Below are 19934 nucleotides of genomic sequence, written 5' to 3'. Positions count from 1 at the left end.
ACTAATTGTTTTGCCTTTTCTCTGAAGAAGCAGTTCTACAGAGACAAAGATGAAGCACACAGTCCTGGTCATCAGGGAAAGAGAGGAACCCAGGGTTGAACTAAGGCGCGTGGGCGGGGAAGGTGTATTTAATGCTCAGTCACAAGATTCACTCACAAATGGCCATTTGTATTAAATACACATTTAAGTAGTCAATGTGTTGATTGGATTTGTTTATGCATTCTCAAAATCTCCTTTTCTTAAACCTTATTGAAATTTGCCCACTAGTTCCATGAGCAAGAGAAAAATTGAAACATAATTAGGAATTCAATTCCACACATTTTCTCTCATTATACTCTCTTCCCCTCCCTCACATACTCACTTTCTCTTCCTCCTCCTACTACTCTCTTCACCCTTCCCTTGTACTCTTTCTCTTCTTCCTCGCTCACACTCTCCCTCTCTCCTTCTCTCACATTAAGATAGAACAGTTGTACACTATAGTATGAGAGAGTGTTCATGACAAACAAAATTCATAAAATCCAAAACTCCAAGTCATGTTTTCACAAAACTATTAATTTATAAAAATTGTAAAATTACATTACAAAACAATTAAACTTAAAAATCACAGACAGTCAAATAAAGTATTAAAATTTCTATTCCATCTTTGGCTTAAGTAGAATGCAGGTCTCCTTTCTGAACAGTTAGTCATTCCATTATTGCCAGTCTGGTTCTGCACAGCTTTGGTATATAATCAGAGGACATTATAGTCTGATTTAGTCAGTATCCCACCAAGCTATTCAGTAACAGTCACAGGAAACCTACTGTCTTCATTTTGAAAAGTCTTATCAAATGCCCACAAATTATTAAAGAAAACAAACTGACAATCAACCCGTTATTCCTTTGAATACTAAACAAATTCGTGTTGTTAAACTATAGATCGTAAAAAACAAAAATCTCTCATCTGTACAAGTAAAAAAAGGTTGCACTCAATACACATATTTCACAGTGTTCAAACAGTATTCTAGTATTAAAATGGCAGTGGTTTTAAGATGGTCTTGAATCTAGAAATTTGTGTACATTTATTAATCTGCAAAATTACTTATTGACAATAATTAGCATACACGTAAAGGAAAAATTTCAGAAAAAAATGTTTCATTCTAGCAACATATTTTAAAATTGTGCTGAAGATTCATTTTTACAAAATAGAGCCTTCATCCTTACAATGAAAACTCCAGGTGATGTATTCAATGGTAGAAAGTAATGCATACAGTGTTAATCCAGGCCTATTTGATAGTGTTGAACAACAATAAATACAGGTATCCTTCAAGTGATGGGACACACGATCAACCTTTAATTTCCAATTGCTATTTCTTGTTCAAATCTGGGCTTTCTGAAAGATGAAAGTAAAAAAAAAACTCATTTTAATTTAAGGGTTACAATTAAATCAGTGATTCTGGTAGTATAGTTCTTACATAGAGAGACCACATGCTTGCATATATTTACAGGGGTTTAGCAGCTACTTTTTTCAGGCTACAAGCACCGAACAGATTACTCAGAAAGTAATCCTGCAATGAATGTTCACATAAGTTGCACAATTCCGCCAAAAATAAATAGAATTGAATACTTAATCTGACACAAATAACTGTATACAGCGATATTAAGGGTTACAAAGTCTAACCTGCAGTGGATGATATTGACTCTAGATTTATACGTGACGTCTTTAAGTATAAAGAAACCTTTATTGGTACACTTTGTGAACACAGGCATTACTGTTCCCCATTCCCAATGCTCTGAGCACATCAAATCGTAAAGCCAATCAGAACAGAACCCGCGGATTTTGCATTAACTGTACCTAGTCACCATCATTGTCAAATTACTTGCCTTCCCCCATGCTATCCCATTCACCTCCAGACTCCTTCAAATCTCATTAAATTCACAAGGGATTCATTATTTGCTGATCTGGTTCTGAAACTCTCTCTCAAAGACTGCACCAATTCTGGTTGACCACTTTCATGTCTGTGTCTGTGCTCCGCTAGACTCGGAAACTACTTACTTGCAGGCTCCAGCTTTTCACAGACAGTGAGCTTCAAAAAGACATTACTGCTCCTGGATTTATCCTTCCTGAACTTCAATCTTGCTTAATTGCATCAAGCAAATGCTGCTTTTTTATCACCACTGTCAGCGGTGCTCAACTATTAAATGAGCGCTTGCTTCACTGCTGTTTGGACTTTCCCAAGACCCCAAAGAACTGTATCTGACTAACTATGGAATTGTGAAACAAACAAAAACAGAAATTGCTGGAGAAACTCAGCAGGTCTGGCAGCATCTGTAGAGAGAAAAAAAAGTGAGCATTTCTTCAGGTAACCGGACTCAAAACATTAACTTTGTTTTCTCTAATTTCTCACCAGAGATGCTGCCAGATCTGCTGAGTTTCTCCAGCAATTTGTTTTTGTTTGTTTCAGATTTCCAGCAGCTGCAATTCTTTGATTTATTTGTATGAAATTGTTGTTTTGTAATGATAAAAACACTGAAAATTAACTTTTAATTTATATTTAATAGAGAATGAATTCGATGCTTGAACAAATTGCACCCTCTTGTTGCTGATTATCATTCGTTAATTTATGGACAAAAATTAATATTTTACAGCATTATTTGTATTATATAATTGCTACCTTGTCAAGGTATTTATTTCACTGAGATTTCCATGTTAATTTTTCTGGCCTTTATAAATTGAATGAGTTGTTTCCCTTGTTCCTCCGAAGCTGTTTTTTGTCATGTGAAAATTTCCACCTTTCAAATCATTAGACACAGCTAGACTGCTCTATAATTACAGAACACAACTCACTGGAAACAGAGCAGAGTTCTACTTTACTATGTTCATCAAACAGCAAATTGCTGAATTGCTCATAGGGTTGTGGTTCACGTTAAAAAACAATTCGACCAGACTGTTGTTGGAAGTAAACAAAAATGCCGATAAATTAACCTTTGCATATTTTCTTTTAATCAGCCAATGATCACTCCTTTAATTAATAAATATTTTTTAACAATAAATCACATTGTTTTACCAAGAACCATGCTCATAATGAAGTAGAACATTGTTGGATAGCGATTCCACAATTTTCTGCAGCTTATACTAATTTGAACTGAGGTACTTACCTTTTTAATCAGTATATTCCAGAGGCACACACTGGCAGAAACTACAACAATGATCGCCAGAGGGACCAGAACCATCAAATATATTCTTTGATCTAAAATAGACATGCCACAATTTATGAAACTGGAGGAGACCATCTAACTGATCACACTCATCCTAGCTCTCAGACAGAACTACCCACTTATTCCATGCTCTTACCCTTTCTGCAATCACTAATAAATATTTACTTATCCACCTCTCTTTGAAAAGCAAGTTTTGATTCAGCTTCTGCCAGAGTTTCCAATAAGGTTTGCCATATCCAAACAAAACTTCTAACCTCTCCTTTATTCTGTTCATAATTATATTAAACGTTATCTATTCATGGTGTTACATTAAAGATGCACCTCATTTGCAGAGATTGACAAATTTGGCAGCTGTATCAGCCTTGGTGTTAGAGGAATGCATTAACTAGGCCATCATCACTGCACACCCTCAGTTGAATTCCTATGAAGGAAAACTGTAAATAACAGAGGTTCCTGTTACAGTGTAGATTGTTTTCTAATTTTTTGATTCTTTCATAAGAAATGAATATTGCTGGCTAGGGCAGCATTTATTGTCCATCCCTTATCACCTGGAGGGCAGTTAAGAATCAAATACATTGCTGTGGAGTCACTGGTAGACAAGACTGGATAAGGGCAGCAGATTTCCTTCCCTACACAACAGTAAAACTGTTTCAGTTTGATGACAATCAGTTATAGTTACATGATCACCAGCAAGCTAGATTTCATTCCAGTTTTTTTCTAGAGACAGAATTCAAATTCCACCATATGCCATGGTGGGATTCAAAGCCATGTCCCCAGAACATGAGCCTGAAGTTCTCACTTAGCAGTCCTGTAACTTTATCACTACACCACCTCCACTTTTTTACCTTTCGTACTGGTCCTGTAATATGGGCCAATAGTCACTAGGTTGCTGCTTGCGTTACTGACTGGATTTTCTACAAAGCATCTGTATTCATATTGTTCCTCTTCATTTGCACAGTCTATCACAAGCACACTCCCATTATATATCTCACAGAGAACTCCAGAAACAGACACCTTCTCCCAGTAAATCATGATATTTGATTCTTTGGAGACAGAGCAGCCCAAGGTGATATTTGTTGAATTCACACAGTTACCATAAATTGCTGTCACAGGATGGGAAACTGGTTCTGAAAAACACAGATGATATAGTCAATGCATTTCAGAGTAATTCATTTTATATGTTGTTCTGAAAGACATTTCTGATATTCATAACAAACAGAATACAAATGCAAACCTTTCCACTTTTTATGTGGTTTATACAGCTTAGTGTTAAAGCCTGAATTTCAAGTATGATGCAAGTTCCGATACTGATCCATGCATTGATTTCCCAGATGCACTCAATTTAAGGATTATGCAAGAAAACATTGGTACTTTTGGTGGCATGCTCTTAGGACTGTCATATGCGTCTGGCATTTTTCTGTTACTGGAAAAGAAAAATAGCAATCCAAATTGCTTTTCTATTTTCCTTTAATTAGCCATGTTCTGATGGTATATTCTGTATCAGCAATGTTGTACATCAACAAGTAGGCAATGTAGCTTGTATGAAGTTGAAAAATTGAGTTAATGAAGTTTCTGAAGTCCCAAGAAGTTATGTACAAACAGTAACCCAACTTAAGTTTTCCAAAAACAGTGGCAGAAAATGACATGCCTGTTACCTAGCCTACGTTTGATTAGAGGGTGGTTAAAGTGGCTGTGCATTATTTCCTTGCTTTACCTAAACTTAAAGGTCCATAATACTACCCTCAGTGACATTAGTTTTAGTTGCAGCTAACTCATGTGGTTACATGTGTTGTTTATATTGATTACAGGTTTTCACTTAATGATGCCTCATTATGATCACTGGAGCTATTAACTAATTAATAATTTGAGTAAACTGTTAGTTGAAAAATAGTCATTATTTCTACATGTAGCAGACTCTTATTCAGGTTTACTTGGTGGCTGTGTCAATACTTATTTTGCACTAAAATCTGGCATATCTTTTCTCATGGGGAAAGCTAGTTAGATCAATGGATTCAGAAGTACACAAATGATGAAGCTAGTTCTTTTACAAATGTGCAAATGATAAGTTGGCACAAATGCATATTAAATGAAGGTTTGATACAGTTCTTTACTTAACACAGAAGCTATTTAAAAACGATCAAAACAATTTATGAAATGAGTCCTTGCAGGCTTTACTGAAAACAACTGATTTTGTAATGTTACATTGTTGCTACGATCAATAAAGTTAACAGAAGTTCCAGTGTTAAACACTTACCAATTACGTGCAACGTGAACGTACTGTGACCACGGTTTTTCAGTACTATTCCATAATAGTCAACATATATTTCATATACACCTGTGTCAATAACTTGTACATCATTCAGCACCACATAATCTCTCTGCATTCCAACTCTGTGCCGGTACAGCGGGTGCACAATGTGCAGTTTCTCTGGATTACTGGATTTCCATGTTAAGATCTTAAAAGCCCGTGGAAATTTCAATCCAAACGTTACATCGTACGAATCATTGCCTTCGGGATGCATAGGGAACTGAACCTGTTCCCCTTTTCTAGCGTTAGTAATGGTATCAGGTCTGGCCAGGACAGCATCATTACATACCACAAACAAGTGAAATACTGGAAAACATAAACATGGATTGGATACATGAATTTTGACTCATCAGTTGGTGTTATAAGTGAGTTTGGAGGGAAAAGTGGGTAGAAGGGTTTATTTTATAGTTCAGTTTTCTTCAAAATGTGAGGTCAGGATGTTTTAACACTGTCAGACTCAGCAATCTGTCCATTATGTCATGGGTGCTTGGTGAAAGCTGGAAACGTTAATTAGTTACTGAAGGCTGATTTCTTCCTGAGCTGGTACACTATAAGATTTGAGAAGTAGTAGGAACTGCAGATGCTGGAGAATCTGAGATAACAAGGTGTAGAGCTGGATGAACACAGCAGGCCAAGCAGCATCAGAGGAGCAGGAAAGCTGACGTTTCGGGTCTGGACCCTTCTTCAGAAATCGGCGAGGGGAAGGGGTTTCTGAAATAAATAGCGAGAAAGGGGGAGGCAGATAGAAGATGGATAGAGGAGAAGATAGGTGGAGAGGAGACAGACAGATCAAAGAGGCGGGGATGGAGCCAGTAAAGGTGAGTGTAGGTGGGGAGATAGGGAGGAGATAGGTCAGTCCAGGGAGGACGGACAGGTCAAGGGGGCGGGATGAGGTTAGTAGGTAGGAGATGGGGGTGCGGCTTGAGATGGGAGGGGATAGGTGGGAGGAAGGACAGGTTAGGGAGGCGGGGACGAGCTGGGCTGGTTTTGGGATGTGGTAGGGGGAGGGGAGATTTTGACCCCATCCCCGCAATAACAACCAAAAAAGAATCCCCCTCATCCTCACGTACCACTCCACCAACCTCCGGATGCAACGCACCATCCTCAGACACTTCCGCCATCTGCAATCTGACCCCACCACCAAAGACATTTTTCCCTCCCCACCATTATCTGCTTTCCGGAGGGACCACTCTCTCCATGACTCCCTTGTCCGCTCCACACTCCCCTCCAGCCCCACCTCACCCGGCACTTTTCCCTGCAACCGCAGGAAGTGCTACACCTGTCCCCACACCTCCTCCCTCACCCCCATCCCAGGCCCCAAGAAGACTTTCCACATCAAGCAGATGTTCACCTGCACATCTGCTAATGTGGTATACTGCATCCGCTGTACCCGTTGTGGCCTCCTCTACATCGGGGAAACCAAGCGGAGGCTTGGGGACCGATTTGCAGAACACCTACGCTTGGTTCGCAATAAACAACTGCACCTCCCAGTCGCGAACCATTTCAACTCCCCCTCCCATTCCTCAGATGACATGTCCATCCTGGGCCTCCTGCAGTGCCACAACGATGCCACCCGAAGGTTGCAGGAACAGCAACTCATATTCCGCTTGGGAACCCTGCAGCCCAATGGTATCAATGTGGACTTCACAAGCTTCAAAATCTCCCCTCCCCCTACCGCATCCCAAAACCAGCCCAGCTCGTCCCCGCTTCCCTAACCTGTCCTTCCTCCCACCTATCCCCTCCTCCCACCTCAAGCCCCACCCCCATCTCCTACCTACTAACCTCACCCCGCCCCCTTGACCTGTCCGTCCTCCCTGGACTGACCTATCTCCTCCCTACCTCCCCACCTACACTCACCTTTACTGGCTCCATCCCCGCCTCTTTGACCTGTCTGTTTCCTCTCCACCTATCTTCTCCTCTGTCCATCTTCTATCCGCCTCCCCCTCTCTCCCTATTTATTTCAGAACCTCCTTCCCCTCCCCCATTTCTGATGAAGGGTCTAAGCCTGAAACGTCAGCCTTCCTGCTCCTATGATGCTGCTTGGCCTGCTGTGTTCATCCAGCTCTACACCTTGTTATCTCAGATTCTCCAGCATCTGCAGTTCCTACTATCTCTGATACAATTTTAACCCCACTGCGAAGCCTCTTCTAAGGAGGCCTAGCCTGAAGAAGTTACCCTCCTCCCTCCGGACAAACCTCAGGGGATCTCTCTCCCACTGCAATTCTCTCGTAATCTCTTCGGCCCTGAAACTGCTCGACCATGTCCTGAAGCAAACCAGGTCCTACAGCCACATCACCTTTCTTAGTACCTGCCTACGGAACCAGATCATCCCCAATGGACTACAGTCACATTCAGGCCTTCCCAGTTTGGCCCCAACCGTGACAATGTCTACATTCATAGCATTGAGATCCTTCAGAAGCGTTTCTCCCTGCGACTCCTGAAACACACACTCGCAGCAATGCGCCGGCATCTCCTGGCACTACAATCAAGCCTACCCCAGCTCAGAGCCTCCCTCTCCCAGACTTGCAAAGGACCTCTCCTGTTTTTTATTCTTTGTAGGATCCACAACCTGAACTCACAATTCTATTCAGCGTTATTGGACACTAAAAACCGTAAGTACAGTAAACTTACTGGTGCCTGCCACCCAAAACGGGCTTCCTCCACCTCCCAAATCCCCAGCCATACCCAGGACCTTCCCCACAATGTGCCCACCGCCATTGGCCATGAGGCCACTGTCGGAGAACCTACAGATGACGTCACATCCGCCACCGTCGGGTACTCCACTTCCGGGACAGCGAACGCCATCGCTGCTGATGCCACCGCCTCCATTTTCGAGACCAACACCACAGACACTGAAGACGCACTTACCGTCACTGCTGCTGCCGTCGCCTACCCCGCTCCGCCCACCGCCGATGCCGCTCCGCCCATCACCGACGCGGACGCACCTCCGCCCACTGCTGACGCCGATGCAACGCCGCCCACCGCTGACGTTTACTGGCTCCATCCCTGCCTCTTTGACCTGTCTTTTCCTCTCCACCTATCTTCTCCTCTATCCATCTTCTATCCGCCTCCCCCCTCTCCCTATTTATTTCAGAACCACCTTCCCCTCCCCCATTTCTGATGAAGGGTCTCGGCCCGAAAGATTTGAGAAGTTTCAGCTCAAACAGTAATACTGTGGTCACTTACCAAAAACTTGCTTCCTGTAACTACTTCTGTCATGTCTTTTCAACTTTGTTCCACAATCATCAATGTGCATTTCATATTCCCCAGTGTCATTAACCTGTGCATCGTACAAAATGACAGAATTCCTGTCGATTCCAACTCTGTGTCGATACAGTGGGTACACAATGTGAAGCTTCTCTGGATTATTTGACTTCAATTCTAAAATCTCAAAGGTCTGTGGAAATCTTGATTTGAATGTGATGTTGCACTGATCTTCTCTGCCTTGGGACTGAATAGGGAACAGTACCTCCTCTCCTGCTGGGACATTTGTGATGGTATTTGGTCTGGCGAATACTTCTCCTCCACACACTACATCCAGATGGAACACTGGAAAACACAAAGACAGATTGGACACATGAACTTACTTGCTGCTGGTTTAAGAACAATACAATGCATCAATTCATAGTGAACAAAGGAGGAGGTGTCTTTTTTTTAAATAGTTGAATGTTTTTCCAGATAAAATAGTGTGAGATGGGAAATCAAAATGGGGCCTCTCCTTTGAGGCAGACTCTGTAATCTGTCACTATACCAAATGATTCACTTGTCAGTGCAGTGTGAAATTCTCCTTGTGCTCATAAGCATTATGACTGTGAGTTGGGACGATTTCTCATTCCTTGAGGAAATCATACAGGAGTCAGAGTGACATGGGCAATGGTGAGCATTGTGGCAGAGTTGGATGAGAAGTCAGGAGTGGCATCTCCTTCCACATCTTTGCTTTTGACAAGTGGTGTGATGAGTTTCTCTCTTGGTAGTGTTGTGATGCCAATTAATAGGAATCATTGCTTGTTAAAAGCTCAACTAGCCTCATTACTAATCAGCTTCCTATCTTACTCTAGACTCACCAAATAAGCCTGACTTGGAGTGCAGGTTCATAGTTCCTTGAAAGTGGAGTTGCAGGTAGATAGGATAATGAAGAAGGTGTTTGGTATGCTTGCCTCTATTGGTCAGTGCATTGGGTATAGGAGTTGGGAGGTTACATTGCAGCTGTACGGGACATTGGTTAGGCCACTTTTGGAATACTGTGTGCCATTCTGGTCTCCCTGCTATAGGAAGGATGTTGTGAAATTTGAAAGGGTTCAGAAAAGATTTACAAGGATGTTGCCAGGGTTGGAGTGTTTGTGCTATAGGGAGAGGCTGAATAGGCTGGGGCTATTTTCCCTCGAGCATCAGAGGCTGAGGGGTGACCTTATAGATGTTTAAAAAACCATGAAGGGGATGGATAGAGTGAGTAGCCAACGTCTTTTCCCCAGGGTGTAGGAGTCCAAAATTAGAGGGCATAGGTTTGAGGTGAGAGGGGAAAGATTTAAATGGGACCCAAGGGCAAATTTTTCACACAGAGGGTGGTGAGTGTATGGAATGAGCTGCCATAAGAATTGGTGGAGGCTGGTACAATAACAACATTTAAAAGCCATCTGGATGAGTATATAAATAGGAAGAACTCAGAGAGATATGGACCAAATGCTGGCAAGTAGGACTAGATTAATTCAGGATATCTGGTCAGCATGGACACAAGTTAAACTGAAGGGTCTGTTTCCGTGCTGTACAACTCTATGACTCTATGATTTGGAGAAATATTACATGGAAGTAAGAACTGGTACCTGGTGACTTCAGCTCCAAAAGACCTCCATGTTACTTGGGATCAAACAGCATCTCAGCGCATGGTCGACCAATGGTATGCACCTCTCATCCATGGACATCCAACCCCTCATGATCACCATGATACCCGTCCTATACATTGCAGGCCAATTTGGAAGCACAGACTCGCATTACACAGGACACCAGCAATTAGACTGAGAGGTTAAAGCAGGCGCACTTTGCAGGAATGGACAAAGGATCATGGATTGGACCAGGCTGTGTTTCAGGCTACTCACATAGCACCCACCTTCTGGTGTGGGCGTGGCAACCTCCCAGCATGGCACACTGGCCTTCTGCCGTAGGGCCTCCCAGTGTGGCATGGTGACCTTCTGGCCTCCTGGCATGACGTGTCGCCAGCACAGTGTGTAGCCAGGGCCGTCTGCAGACTGGAAGCTAGGTGCCACTGAGGTCTGTTGTACTGAACTTTTATTTCTGTAATGCTGGATATTTTCTTTGTCTATTATCTAAGATATTGTAACTGAAGAAGCTGCACCTAGGTACTTTTGTATATATGTCAGCGCTGTACTTGGTGACATATAAACTTTTCATGAGACTCATTGAGTATATGTGACAATGAAGGCTATTTTATTCTATTCTATTCCATCTATGTACTAATAGCATCCATGCCTTACCTATTGACGCCTGAGGGTGCCAGTTTTTTGGCAGATATCTGCTGAGTGACAAATTGTTCCAGGAATGGGAAGTATTAAATGTAGCAAGAATCAGATGTGAAGAACACTATAGTAGTAGGGCAGGCAGTTAATGAGAAACAGGAGGCTGAAAGAACACAGCAGGCCAGGCAGTATCTGGAGGAAAGAAACACAGTCAACATTTTGGGTATTCTCCTTCTTCAGGGTAATACCCAAAATGTTGACTGGCCCTTTCCTCCAGATGCTGCCTGGCCTGCTGTGTTCTTCCAGCCTCCTGTTTGTCTACCTTGGATTCCAGCATCTGCAGTTTTTTTTGTCTCTAACTAAGTTAATGAGAAACATGTGATTAGATACAGTGAGAAATCTCGATGGGCTTGCAGCAGAAATACCTCCATAAAACATGTCATAATTCACACTTAGCCAAAAATATATAAAGATTCCACACTTTATCTCTCCATTTAGCACATTCAATTTTCAGACTTCAGTAATGTAATGTTCTCCTATGACAGGGAGGTTTACACTCTTTGGAGGTTAAAGTTATATTTGCATGTGAGGAGAAAGGTTCTGTCACATATTTTGTCGGATTGGTTTCCATCATGAATATGAATTACCTGAGGCAAGTTGGAAGACCTGAACAGTTAATAACCCAGAGAATTTCATTGTAGATATTTCACTATGTCCTCTTGTCCTTTTCTTCGTGAAGGCTGTTTGATCCTAAACGAGGAGAGGAAAAAAAGGATCAAAATTGGAGATGTTCGTCAGACTATTGTTAAGCTAAGCACATTGAATGGAAGACCCACATTTTTATATCAGCTTCCATAACTTCCCAATGTACAGTCCCATGTAGTGTTCAAGGGTTGTTAACCACGGCTCTAAGCTCATCTCTTTGTCATATCAGAATGGGGCAAATAGAAAGAATATAGAGAGCTACCTCAGTTGGTGCAGGGACTGAACCCACACTTGGTATCCATTTGAATCATCCTCTAAACGGCTGACCAAACCATTCAATGTGCTTTACATTTAATGAAAACTTCTGAAACTGCTGTTTGCACTTTGACCATCTTTTCAAATACCTGTTTGCTGAGAAACAAAGTCTTATTTTGTCAAAGCTTTTTGCCCTGTACAAATCAGGACAATTCACAAGAAATACCAAGGCAAAGGGAAAACAACAGTTACACTGTGTAAGACGAGAATGCAGATTCAGTTGGAAAATTGACATTATTGCTAGAGTTGCTATCTTGGAGAATGCACCCACAGCTAATGATGACTGACAATCAACTGCCAAGCTTTGTTAAACTCCTGTAGGCTATCCTTCTCTTTAACTACTCCTCATATCTGATCCTGTCCATTTCATCGCTGATGGCTGCTTTGGAACTGGACCCCCAGCAGTGATTGAGGGAGGAACTTGCTAATGCGGATGGTCTACCAGCCAGATTCTTTCTTTCTTTAATCACTGGCATCATGTAAGGAGAAGTCTGTTTGTTTCGTGTCAGTGGAAACATTTGGAGGTCCTCATGAGTTAAGGAAAGGATTTTTGCCCAGTTCCTACAGCTAGTCCTGTTTACATAAACATCAAAGATAAAAAGCTTTCAGTGCCACCCCTGGTCTTTCTGTCACCCCATCCATGCTGACCCACCTTTCTATGGCTGCATGCCAGGACAGGAGACAGGAAATAGGATCAGAAAGGGGTGTAGGATCAGGGGTAAGGGACAGGGTAAGGGATGGACCAGCAGGTCTTTAGCACAAACAAGAGAAGGCTCAACAGTGTTGTATATCTTTCCTACACCAACTGCATGGTGTACCAAAATATGGTCAGTTTAACAATTTCTTCTCTGCCAAATTATTCAACAGTTGACTCAAATTGTCTCCAGTTGCCTGATGGTTTTGACCATTCCTGTATCCAGTTCACTTGTTCAGCAGGTCTGTAGTCTTGCTGATATTATCATTCATCTTCACTGCACTCAACTTAGTGATGAGGTGTTGTCAAATGTGTTAATTTTAGAGTGCAGTTTGTGAAGCCAAACTTGATCAGTATCCAGTAGGTACAGCAATAAATGTCCGGTCTCTAGAACAGTGGTTCTAACATTGCTTCACATTTGTACAATCAACTGAAAAGTAATGTGTAACATTCAAGGAAACAACACTCATGCTGAATATTTTAAAATTAAGTTTGAAACCCCTTTTGTGAGGGATACTTTTGTTCACTAAGGATAACAATAGAATGGGGAAGTTTCATGTACCACACAGTGGTTTGCATTTCTTCTCCATTTAAGTCTTTTCCCTGCCACGTGATGTGGCGCCATCACAATTCTGGTTGTCCATTATTTTCAGATTTGGCAGATGATTTTACACCTGAACACAAACCCTACCATTAACCGTTCCCATTTCTCTAGAGTGTGGTTCATGACCAATACAGTGTGTCTTGGGTGCAGTGGCTAGATTAGTGAGGTTTACATCATACTCTCAACTTTATTAGTTTTATATAGCTCATTTGTAATAAAAATAAACATAATGTTATTCTTTCAAAGTCAGTGAGACTTTTTTTTGTATTACAATTTTGATTACACTTTGAATGGTCAGTAGTATATGTTTATGAAGAATCTATACCATTATTTCTCCATCCTTCCCCCACCCCACTGTGATCCCACTTCGACGCTCGGAAATTGAGAAAGTGGGGTGAGGGCGCTGCGAGAAGACCGATGAGACCTGGGGACAGAAAATCTGAAAGTGATGAAGGAGAAGGTGCATTACAGTCACTGCTGCCCCTAAGGTTGCGACCCCACTCTGGGCTTGATCCCCAAATTTGAACGATTATGGAACGCAAGATTCGCAGAAACATTATTTGAGAGAAGCAGTATATTGACATCGGATTGGAAGCTTGCAATCACCCACTCCCTTACCTGAACAGTGCCGGGAACCTTTGTAATTTAAAGCGGGAATTACAGTTAAAAAATACTTTGACCTTGGCACAGTGACAGTGTTTGCGGTTCCCGGGTCTACAATTCAGTCAATTCATAATTAGATTCAAACTCACTGAGGCCAATTTGTTGAAACATTTCATAATGAATTGTCTTTTTAGATAGTGAAGTTTGAATTCAGATCACACTGAAGCCTCATATCGCTCGCTTGTTTCGCTGAAATATTAATATATTGTTGATATCAATTTAATTAAAATTAAACTTCACATTAAAATATTGTAACATAATCCATTTACGATTTAAAACTGCCAGCACTCTTCAATTTCCTCGTAAATAAGTGGCGAATGTTAAAACGTCCGGTTTGTTCGTTCACTTATGCCCACTGATAGACACGGTACTTCTTGATTTCCGTGCTTCATTCACTCATTCAATCCTTTCTTCATTCATTCATTCATTCATTCAGTCAGTCAATGTGTGGCTCCTGAGCCCAGTACAATAAAACAGCGGAACTCAGACAATCGGCAGGAGATAGAGAGACTGACACACACAGAGAAACAGACCCATTATATACAGCGATACGTGGACAGACACGGAGAGAGACGCATGGATATAGACGTACGCGTCCACACAGACTGAGTGAGAACGACAGAATGAAAGTGATTCATTTTCCCTTTGCATTCTTAGCTAACAAACTCGCATCAACCCGCCTCTTCAACCCCTGCCCGCCTGTGAAAATAAACTAGAATGTGGAAAGTTACCGGAACCCTTTCCTGAAATTCTGTTCTTCTAATAATTGTTCTGATTCAGCTCCTTTGCGGAAAGTTTAAGGAGTTCGCGATACGCTGAATTTCCTCAAAACGCCAGTGTCTGTTCAAATTCATCAACTGCTGTTTCAAGGAATGAGCTCTTCCCCGCCTTGTTCGAGCTGTTCACATGTTCATGCACGCCCCACTTTCAAAACTGTTCCCTTATATACTGCCACTGTTTGAATCCTGGCGGCAAAAACTAAAGGACCAATAATATTTCGAATTTCGATTCTGGCTACCCATACTTCCAAACATCGGTTTCTCACTCCCGGCTGGGAGAAGCTGACAGAATTGACATATTAGTTATGCAGACGAGATGTTGAGCTCGTTACTTGGTGAAATGAAATAGATGATCCTGCTACTGCCAGGACCCTGCAGCTCTCAAGGCTGTAATGGCCACGCTTATGATGGACAAAGTCAGAAATCATACAACACCAGGTTATAGTCCAACAGGTTTATGTGAAAAGACAATAAGTTTTCGGAGCTTCAGTCCTTCAGGTGTTAGAAGGTGAAGAAGGAGTGAAGCTCAGGAAGCTTGTGTTTTGGTGATTGGTAGAAGAGAAATCTGAACAAACTATGGTGGGTGGAACTGGAGGAACACAGCAGGTCAGAGAGCATCAGAGGAGCAGGAAAGCTGACGTTTTGGGTTGAGAAACTTCTTCAGACACGGGGAGGGGGAAAGGGGTTCAGAAATAAATAGAGAGGATTAGTGGGGCTGGGGAAGGTAGGTGGGATGGTGATAGGTGAGTGCAGGTAGGCAGTGGTGGGGATTGGTCAGTGAGAAGGGTGGGGCAGATAGGTGGGAGAGAAGATGGACAGGTTATGTCAGGTCAAGGAGGCGGGGATGAGAGGGAGGGTCGGTCGTGGGATGAGGCCGGGGGTGGGGAATTTTTCAAACGGGTGAAATCCACGTTTAGACCATCAGATTGTAGGCTTATGAGGCAGACGCCGCCCGCAAACTCGAGGAGCAGCACTTCATATTCCGCCTCAGGTGCCTACATGCAGCTACGTAAATAGACAATGAAGCTGAACAGCACATCAACACAAGGGTGATCTGACATTCAGCTCTATGAATATCAAAGAATGTATTTGCACTGTGGTACCAACAGAAACTTTTGTTATGTTATAGATTGTATGGTGCCGCATCATCACCAATACACAAAACTGGCAGTTGGTGCCAATATCTCTCAATCTGATGCTTTAAAAAACATGCACCCACAGAAATGTGAAGCGATAATTTGACCAAGACATACTAAACAGACCTTGTAGAATGTCTCGGAGATTCTATCCCTCAAATTCTAGGATGCTTCAAAGTCATCACAAAACTTCCCATGTTATTATGTTATTATGTCCTTTATAGCGTATGTCATGAACAACACAAGCCTACAGCCCTACTGGCTCGCAAGGACTTGTACTTGATGACTATCCATGGTGTTATCGAGAGGACCAGAGATCACAAAGACCGCCATTCGAGACTCTGTGTTTACAGGTCCCCCATTTAAGTTCCAGAAGAAACTATCACAGTTCCGGTTTAAAGTTGAAGTTTCAAGTAATTAAAACTAGTAGGGTATTGCAGGAATCAGTGCTTGGACCCAGCTATTCATTATATATAATATATGTATATTTATATATGAATGATTTAGATGAGGAAACTATATGTAATATTTCCAAGTTTTCAGACACAAAGTTAGATGGGAGGGTGAAGTGTGAGAAGGATACAAAAATGTTTCAGTGTGATTTGGACAACTTGAGTGAGTGGGCAAATGCATGACTGATGAAGAATAATTGGAAAAAAGATTATAAGGTTACGTACTTTGGTTGCGAAAACGGGAAGGCAGACTGTTATCTGAATAGCTAGAGATTAGGAAAGGAGGAGGTGCAATGAGACCTGGGTGTCATTGTACACTTGTCATTGACAATAATCCTGCAGATGCAGTGGGCACTGAAGAAGGCAAAATGATATGTTAGCTTTCATAGAAAGAGATTTACTAGACTGATCTTTGAGATGGCAGAACTCATGGAATATGAGAGACTGGAGTAGTTAGAACTATATTCATTGGAATTTAGAAGATTAAGGGGGGATCACATAGAAACCAATAAAATTCTAACAGGACTACACATGATAAACACAGGAAGGATAGTCACAACATTTATGGAGTCCAGAGCCAGGGGTCACAATCTTAGGATAGCAGGTAGACCATTCAGGACTGAGCTGATGACAAATTTCTTCATCAGCAGAGTGGTGAGCCTATGGAAGTCTCTGGCAAGAAACTGGTTCACGCCAAAATATTGAATGTTTTCAAGAAGATGATAGATACAGCTCTTAGGGCTAAGGGATCATAGGGCATGGGCAGAAAGTATGAATGTGGTATTGAATTAGATGATCAGACATGATAATATTAAATGATGGAGCAAGTTTGAAGGGTCAAAGGTCTTATTACTGGTCCTATATTCTATGTTTCTATTCTTTGGATCCTGTTTTCATTTTGCATCATCCTTTTTATTGTAATGCTGTTTACTGCAACAAAATCTTCCAAGCTACTTTAGAAAAGTATTAATCATCAAAATTTGGATGGAGAGAGAAGGAAATAACAGGAATAGAGATGAAAGTTTAGTCAAAGATATAGGCACTAATGAATATCATAAAGGAGTAACCAGAGATAATGAGATGAAGAGGTTTAGAGAATTTTAAAGCTTACAGTCTAGGCAAATGAGGGTGCTGCTGATAATGATGGTACTATTAAAATTAGGAATGACCAAATAGCCAGAATTTCAGTGGCATTAGTGTCTCACTGGCTTATATTCTGGAGGTGATTACAGACATAGATAGTGGCAAGGCCATGAAGCAATTTGAAAACAAGAATGAAACCTTAACAATTAGTTTTTCCACTCAGTCACAATACCTTTAGAAAACCTTTTCCAAAGCTCCCAGCTCTGAACCTCTCTGTGAACCATCAGTGTTTTCAAACATCAATAAATGGAACTGTACCAATAGCACTACTGCTTCTCAGTGGGGACTTCACCAAGGGAAGTCTTTTTTTGCTTTGAAGGTCTTCTTCCAAGTTCTCTCCATGGGTGTTGTATAAACAGCAGCAAAATATTATAAATTGGAGTCACCATCACACCTACCATAGTTTGTTCAGATTTCGCTTCTACCAATCACTGGATTGAGAAGATTTCCCTTTACCTTGAAGTGACAATATCAGTATGTATTTTCAAAATGCCTTTATTGAAACTTTTGTATATTCTAAGGCTTGTTGTAATTACTTCTGCATCTGATACAGACTACTCCATCTTTACTCTTAGTCTCTTCAGTGTAATGGCTGATGTCACTGTTACATCATGATGTATGTTATGATATCATTACAATAATCATTAACCCATCAGCGTAATTTATATTTACACCACTGTTTTCCTTGCTGTATGATCAGCAAAGTTAAATGTATTATGTCTCTGTCTCTTCATCAAACTGCTGGAGTATAAGTGTATCCCATTCCATTCCTATAGCACTCTCTTCCCTGAGGGCCAATGTACTTCTACCCACAAGAGTGATGGGTGAATGGGACATTAAGGCATGTTCTTCATTGGCAAGGTATCTTCTTCTTCAGTTGCTTCAGCAGCCAAAGCCCGAAGCTCTGGAAATCCCTCACTAAAAATCTCTAACTTGCTTTTATTTTTAAGGCACTCCTTAAAATATACCCTTTTGTCAAAGACTGCAGCAATATCTTCCTGTGATCAGAACTACACACAGTGCTCAAAGTTTGTCCTAACAAATGATTTATGCCTTTCCAGTATATCCTTCAGATTCTTATAATTCTATACCTTGGCCAACAAGGAAAGAATTCTCCTTAATATGCCTCCATATTCACCTAATCAGTCTATACTGCCACCTTTAGGAGTTTGTGAACATTTACCCCAAGGTCCCTCACTTCCTGCACTCCTGATTTCCTGCTTAATTATGTATTCTTTTGCTTTCTAATGACCTTCCCAGATGCATCACCTCGCACTTCTTTGGGTTGAATTCCATTTGGCACTTGTCTACCCACCTGCCAAGCTAATAAAACATATGGCATCTGTCACATTCAATGTGAAAAGAGTTAAGATTTCACACAATGTCTCATTTTGCATACTATTGCCTTAACTGTGTTTTGATCACTATCAATTGATGCTGTGTCATTAATGGAATTAAGTCCACATAATCAGAAGCCCTTTAAGCTTTATGGATTTTGCTTTGAGTTTTTGGAGTTTGTTAAAATGCATAATCTGTGTAAACATTTCACTAACAATGGCCTTAAAGAGATTGGGTTTTCCACTCAAACAACCTTGAAAACTTGCACTTAAGAATTATTCACTGGAACTGAGTTTATTTTACATAGAGAATGCTCAATGCTTGAAAAATTTAAATGAACTTTTTCATATGATTTTTGCTCATTTATGTATTCCAGTATATCATATTTGCCCCATTATTTAACAAGTGTAAATGAATTGGACATAAATTGGATTAGTAACTTTGTCTTATGCTGACCATCGCTTTGCTGACAAGAGAATTCAATTGTGAGGCATTAATAGACATTCATTTCATGTTGGTTGTGGGCCTTCAACATATGAGTTTTTATGAGTGTTGAGTCAGGACCCGTGATGTCATGAAACTTGGCATCTAGTATGAAATCACTGAATTAAATTTAAAGACAGTGTTAAAAACATTAAAATCACCTGAACATGTAAAAAAATGTAAAAGTGTATTGTTAAACAGAAAAACAAACTTTTTAAAAGTAGATTTTTATTTAATATTTTTAAAAATCGAATTTATATTGTGCATGTATATACATGCTCTGTAAAAAAAGAGATGAGCATGCTCAGTCAGAATTAATTGTACTGTTAGTGTCAAAAACATTTTTGAGAGACAAACAGATTGCGTGGAATTAGAACAGTCTACATTCTGGAAGACTGAATTCCCTGGAAGAAGACTACTAGCTTGTGGTAATGTAGACTGGAAGATTCATTAGAGCATTTGGATATGATAATTTACCTAAAGCAAGTTGAAGACGAGAGCTAGAGATAGTAAGAAGTGCAAATGCTGGAGTCAGAGACAACACAGTGTAAAGCTGGAGGAACACAGCAGGCCAGGCAGCATCAGAGGAGCAGGAAAGTTGACGTTTCACGTCAGGACCCTTCTTCAGAAATGGGGAGGGGGAAGGGA

At 41.1% G+C, this 19934-nt stretch overlaps 1 protein-coding gene across 2 annotated transcripts; it reads right to left on the bottom strand.

Annotated features, from left to right (window-relative positions):
• Window positions 1-608: 608 nt before the first annotated feature.
• LOC109917759 lies at window positions 609-14855 on the bottom strand. Of its 2 annotated transcripts, XM_048604628.1 has the most exons (7): window positions 14687-14855; window positions 11622-11724; window positions 8690-9052; window positions 5450-5809; window positions 4041-4322; window positions 3136-3227; window positions 609-1369 (listed from the first exon to the last, which is right to left on the bottom strand). In XM_048604628.1, the coding sequence occupies exons 2-7, from the start codon at window positions 11668-11670 to the stop codon at window positions 1355-1357; spliced, it is 1161 nt and encodes a 386-aa protein (XP_048460585.1). In that variant the 5' UTR covers window positions 11671-11724; window positions 14687-14855; the 3' UTR covers window positions 609-1354. The 2 variants fall into 2 exon arrangements, with proteins under 2 accessions (XP_048460585.1, XP_048460586.1); XM_048604629.1 differs by lacking the exon at window positions 3136-3227.
• Between the last annotated feature and the right edge of the window lie 5079 nt (window positions 14856-19934).

This window comes from Rhincodon typus, chromosome 13 (assembly GCF_021869965.1).
Source record: "Rhincodon typus isolate 14 chromosome 13, sRhiTyp1.1, whole genome shotgun sequence".
Classification (NCBI taxonomy): domain Eukaryota; kingdom Metazoa; phylum Chordata; class Chondrichthyes; order Orectolobiformes; family Rhincodontidae; genus Rhincodon; species Rhincodon typus.
This window is presented reverse-complemented; position numbering and strand designations above follow the sequence as displayed.

Excerpts from the sequence above, each read along its gene's own strand:
- LOC109917759 (XM_048604628.1), bottom strand. The coding sequence starts at position 11,670 with ATGAAATTCTCTGGGTTATTAACTGTTCAGGTCTTCCAACTTGCCTCA. Across the intron at positions 4,323-5,449 it reads GTTCACGTTGCACGTAATTG|AACCAGTTTCCCATCCTGTG; the intron begins GTAAGTGTTTAA and ends TGTGTTTTTCAG. Across the intron at positions 3,228-4,040 it reads TTACAGGACCAGTACGAAAG|ATCAAAGAATATATTTGATG; the intron begins GTAAAAAAGTGG and ends TGTCTATTTTAG.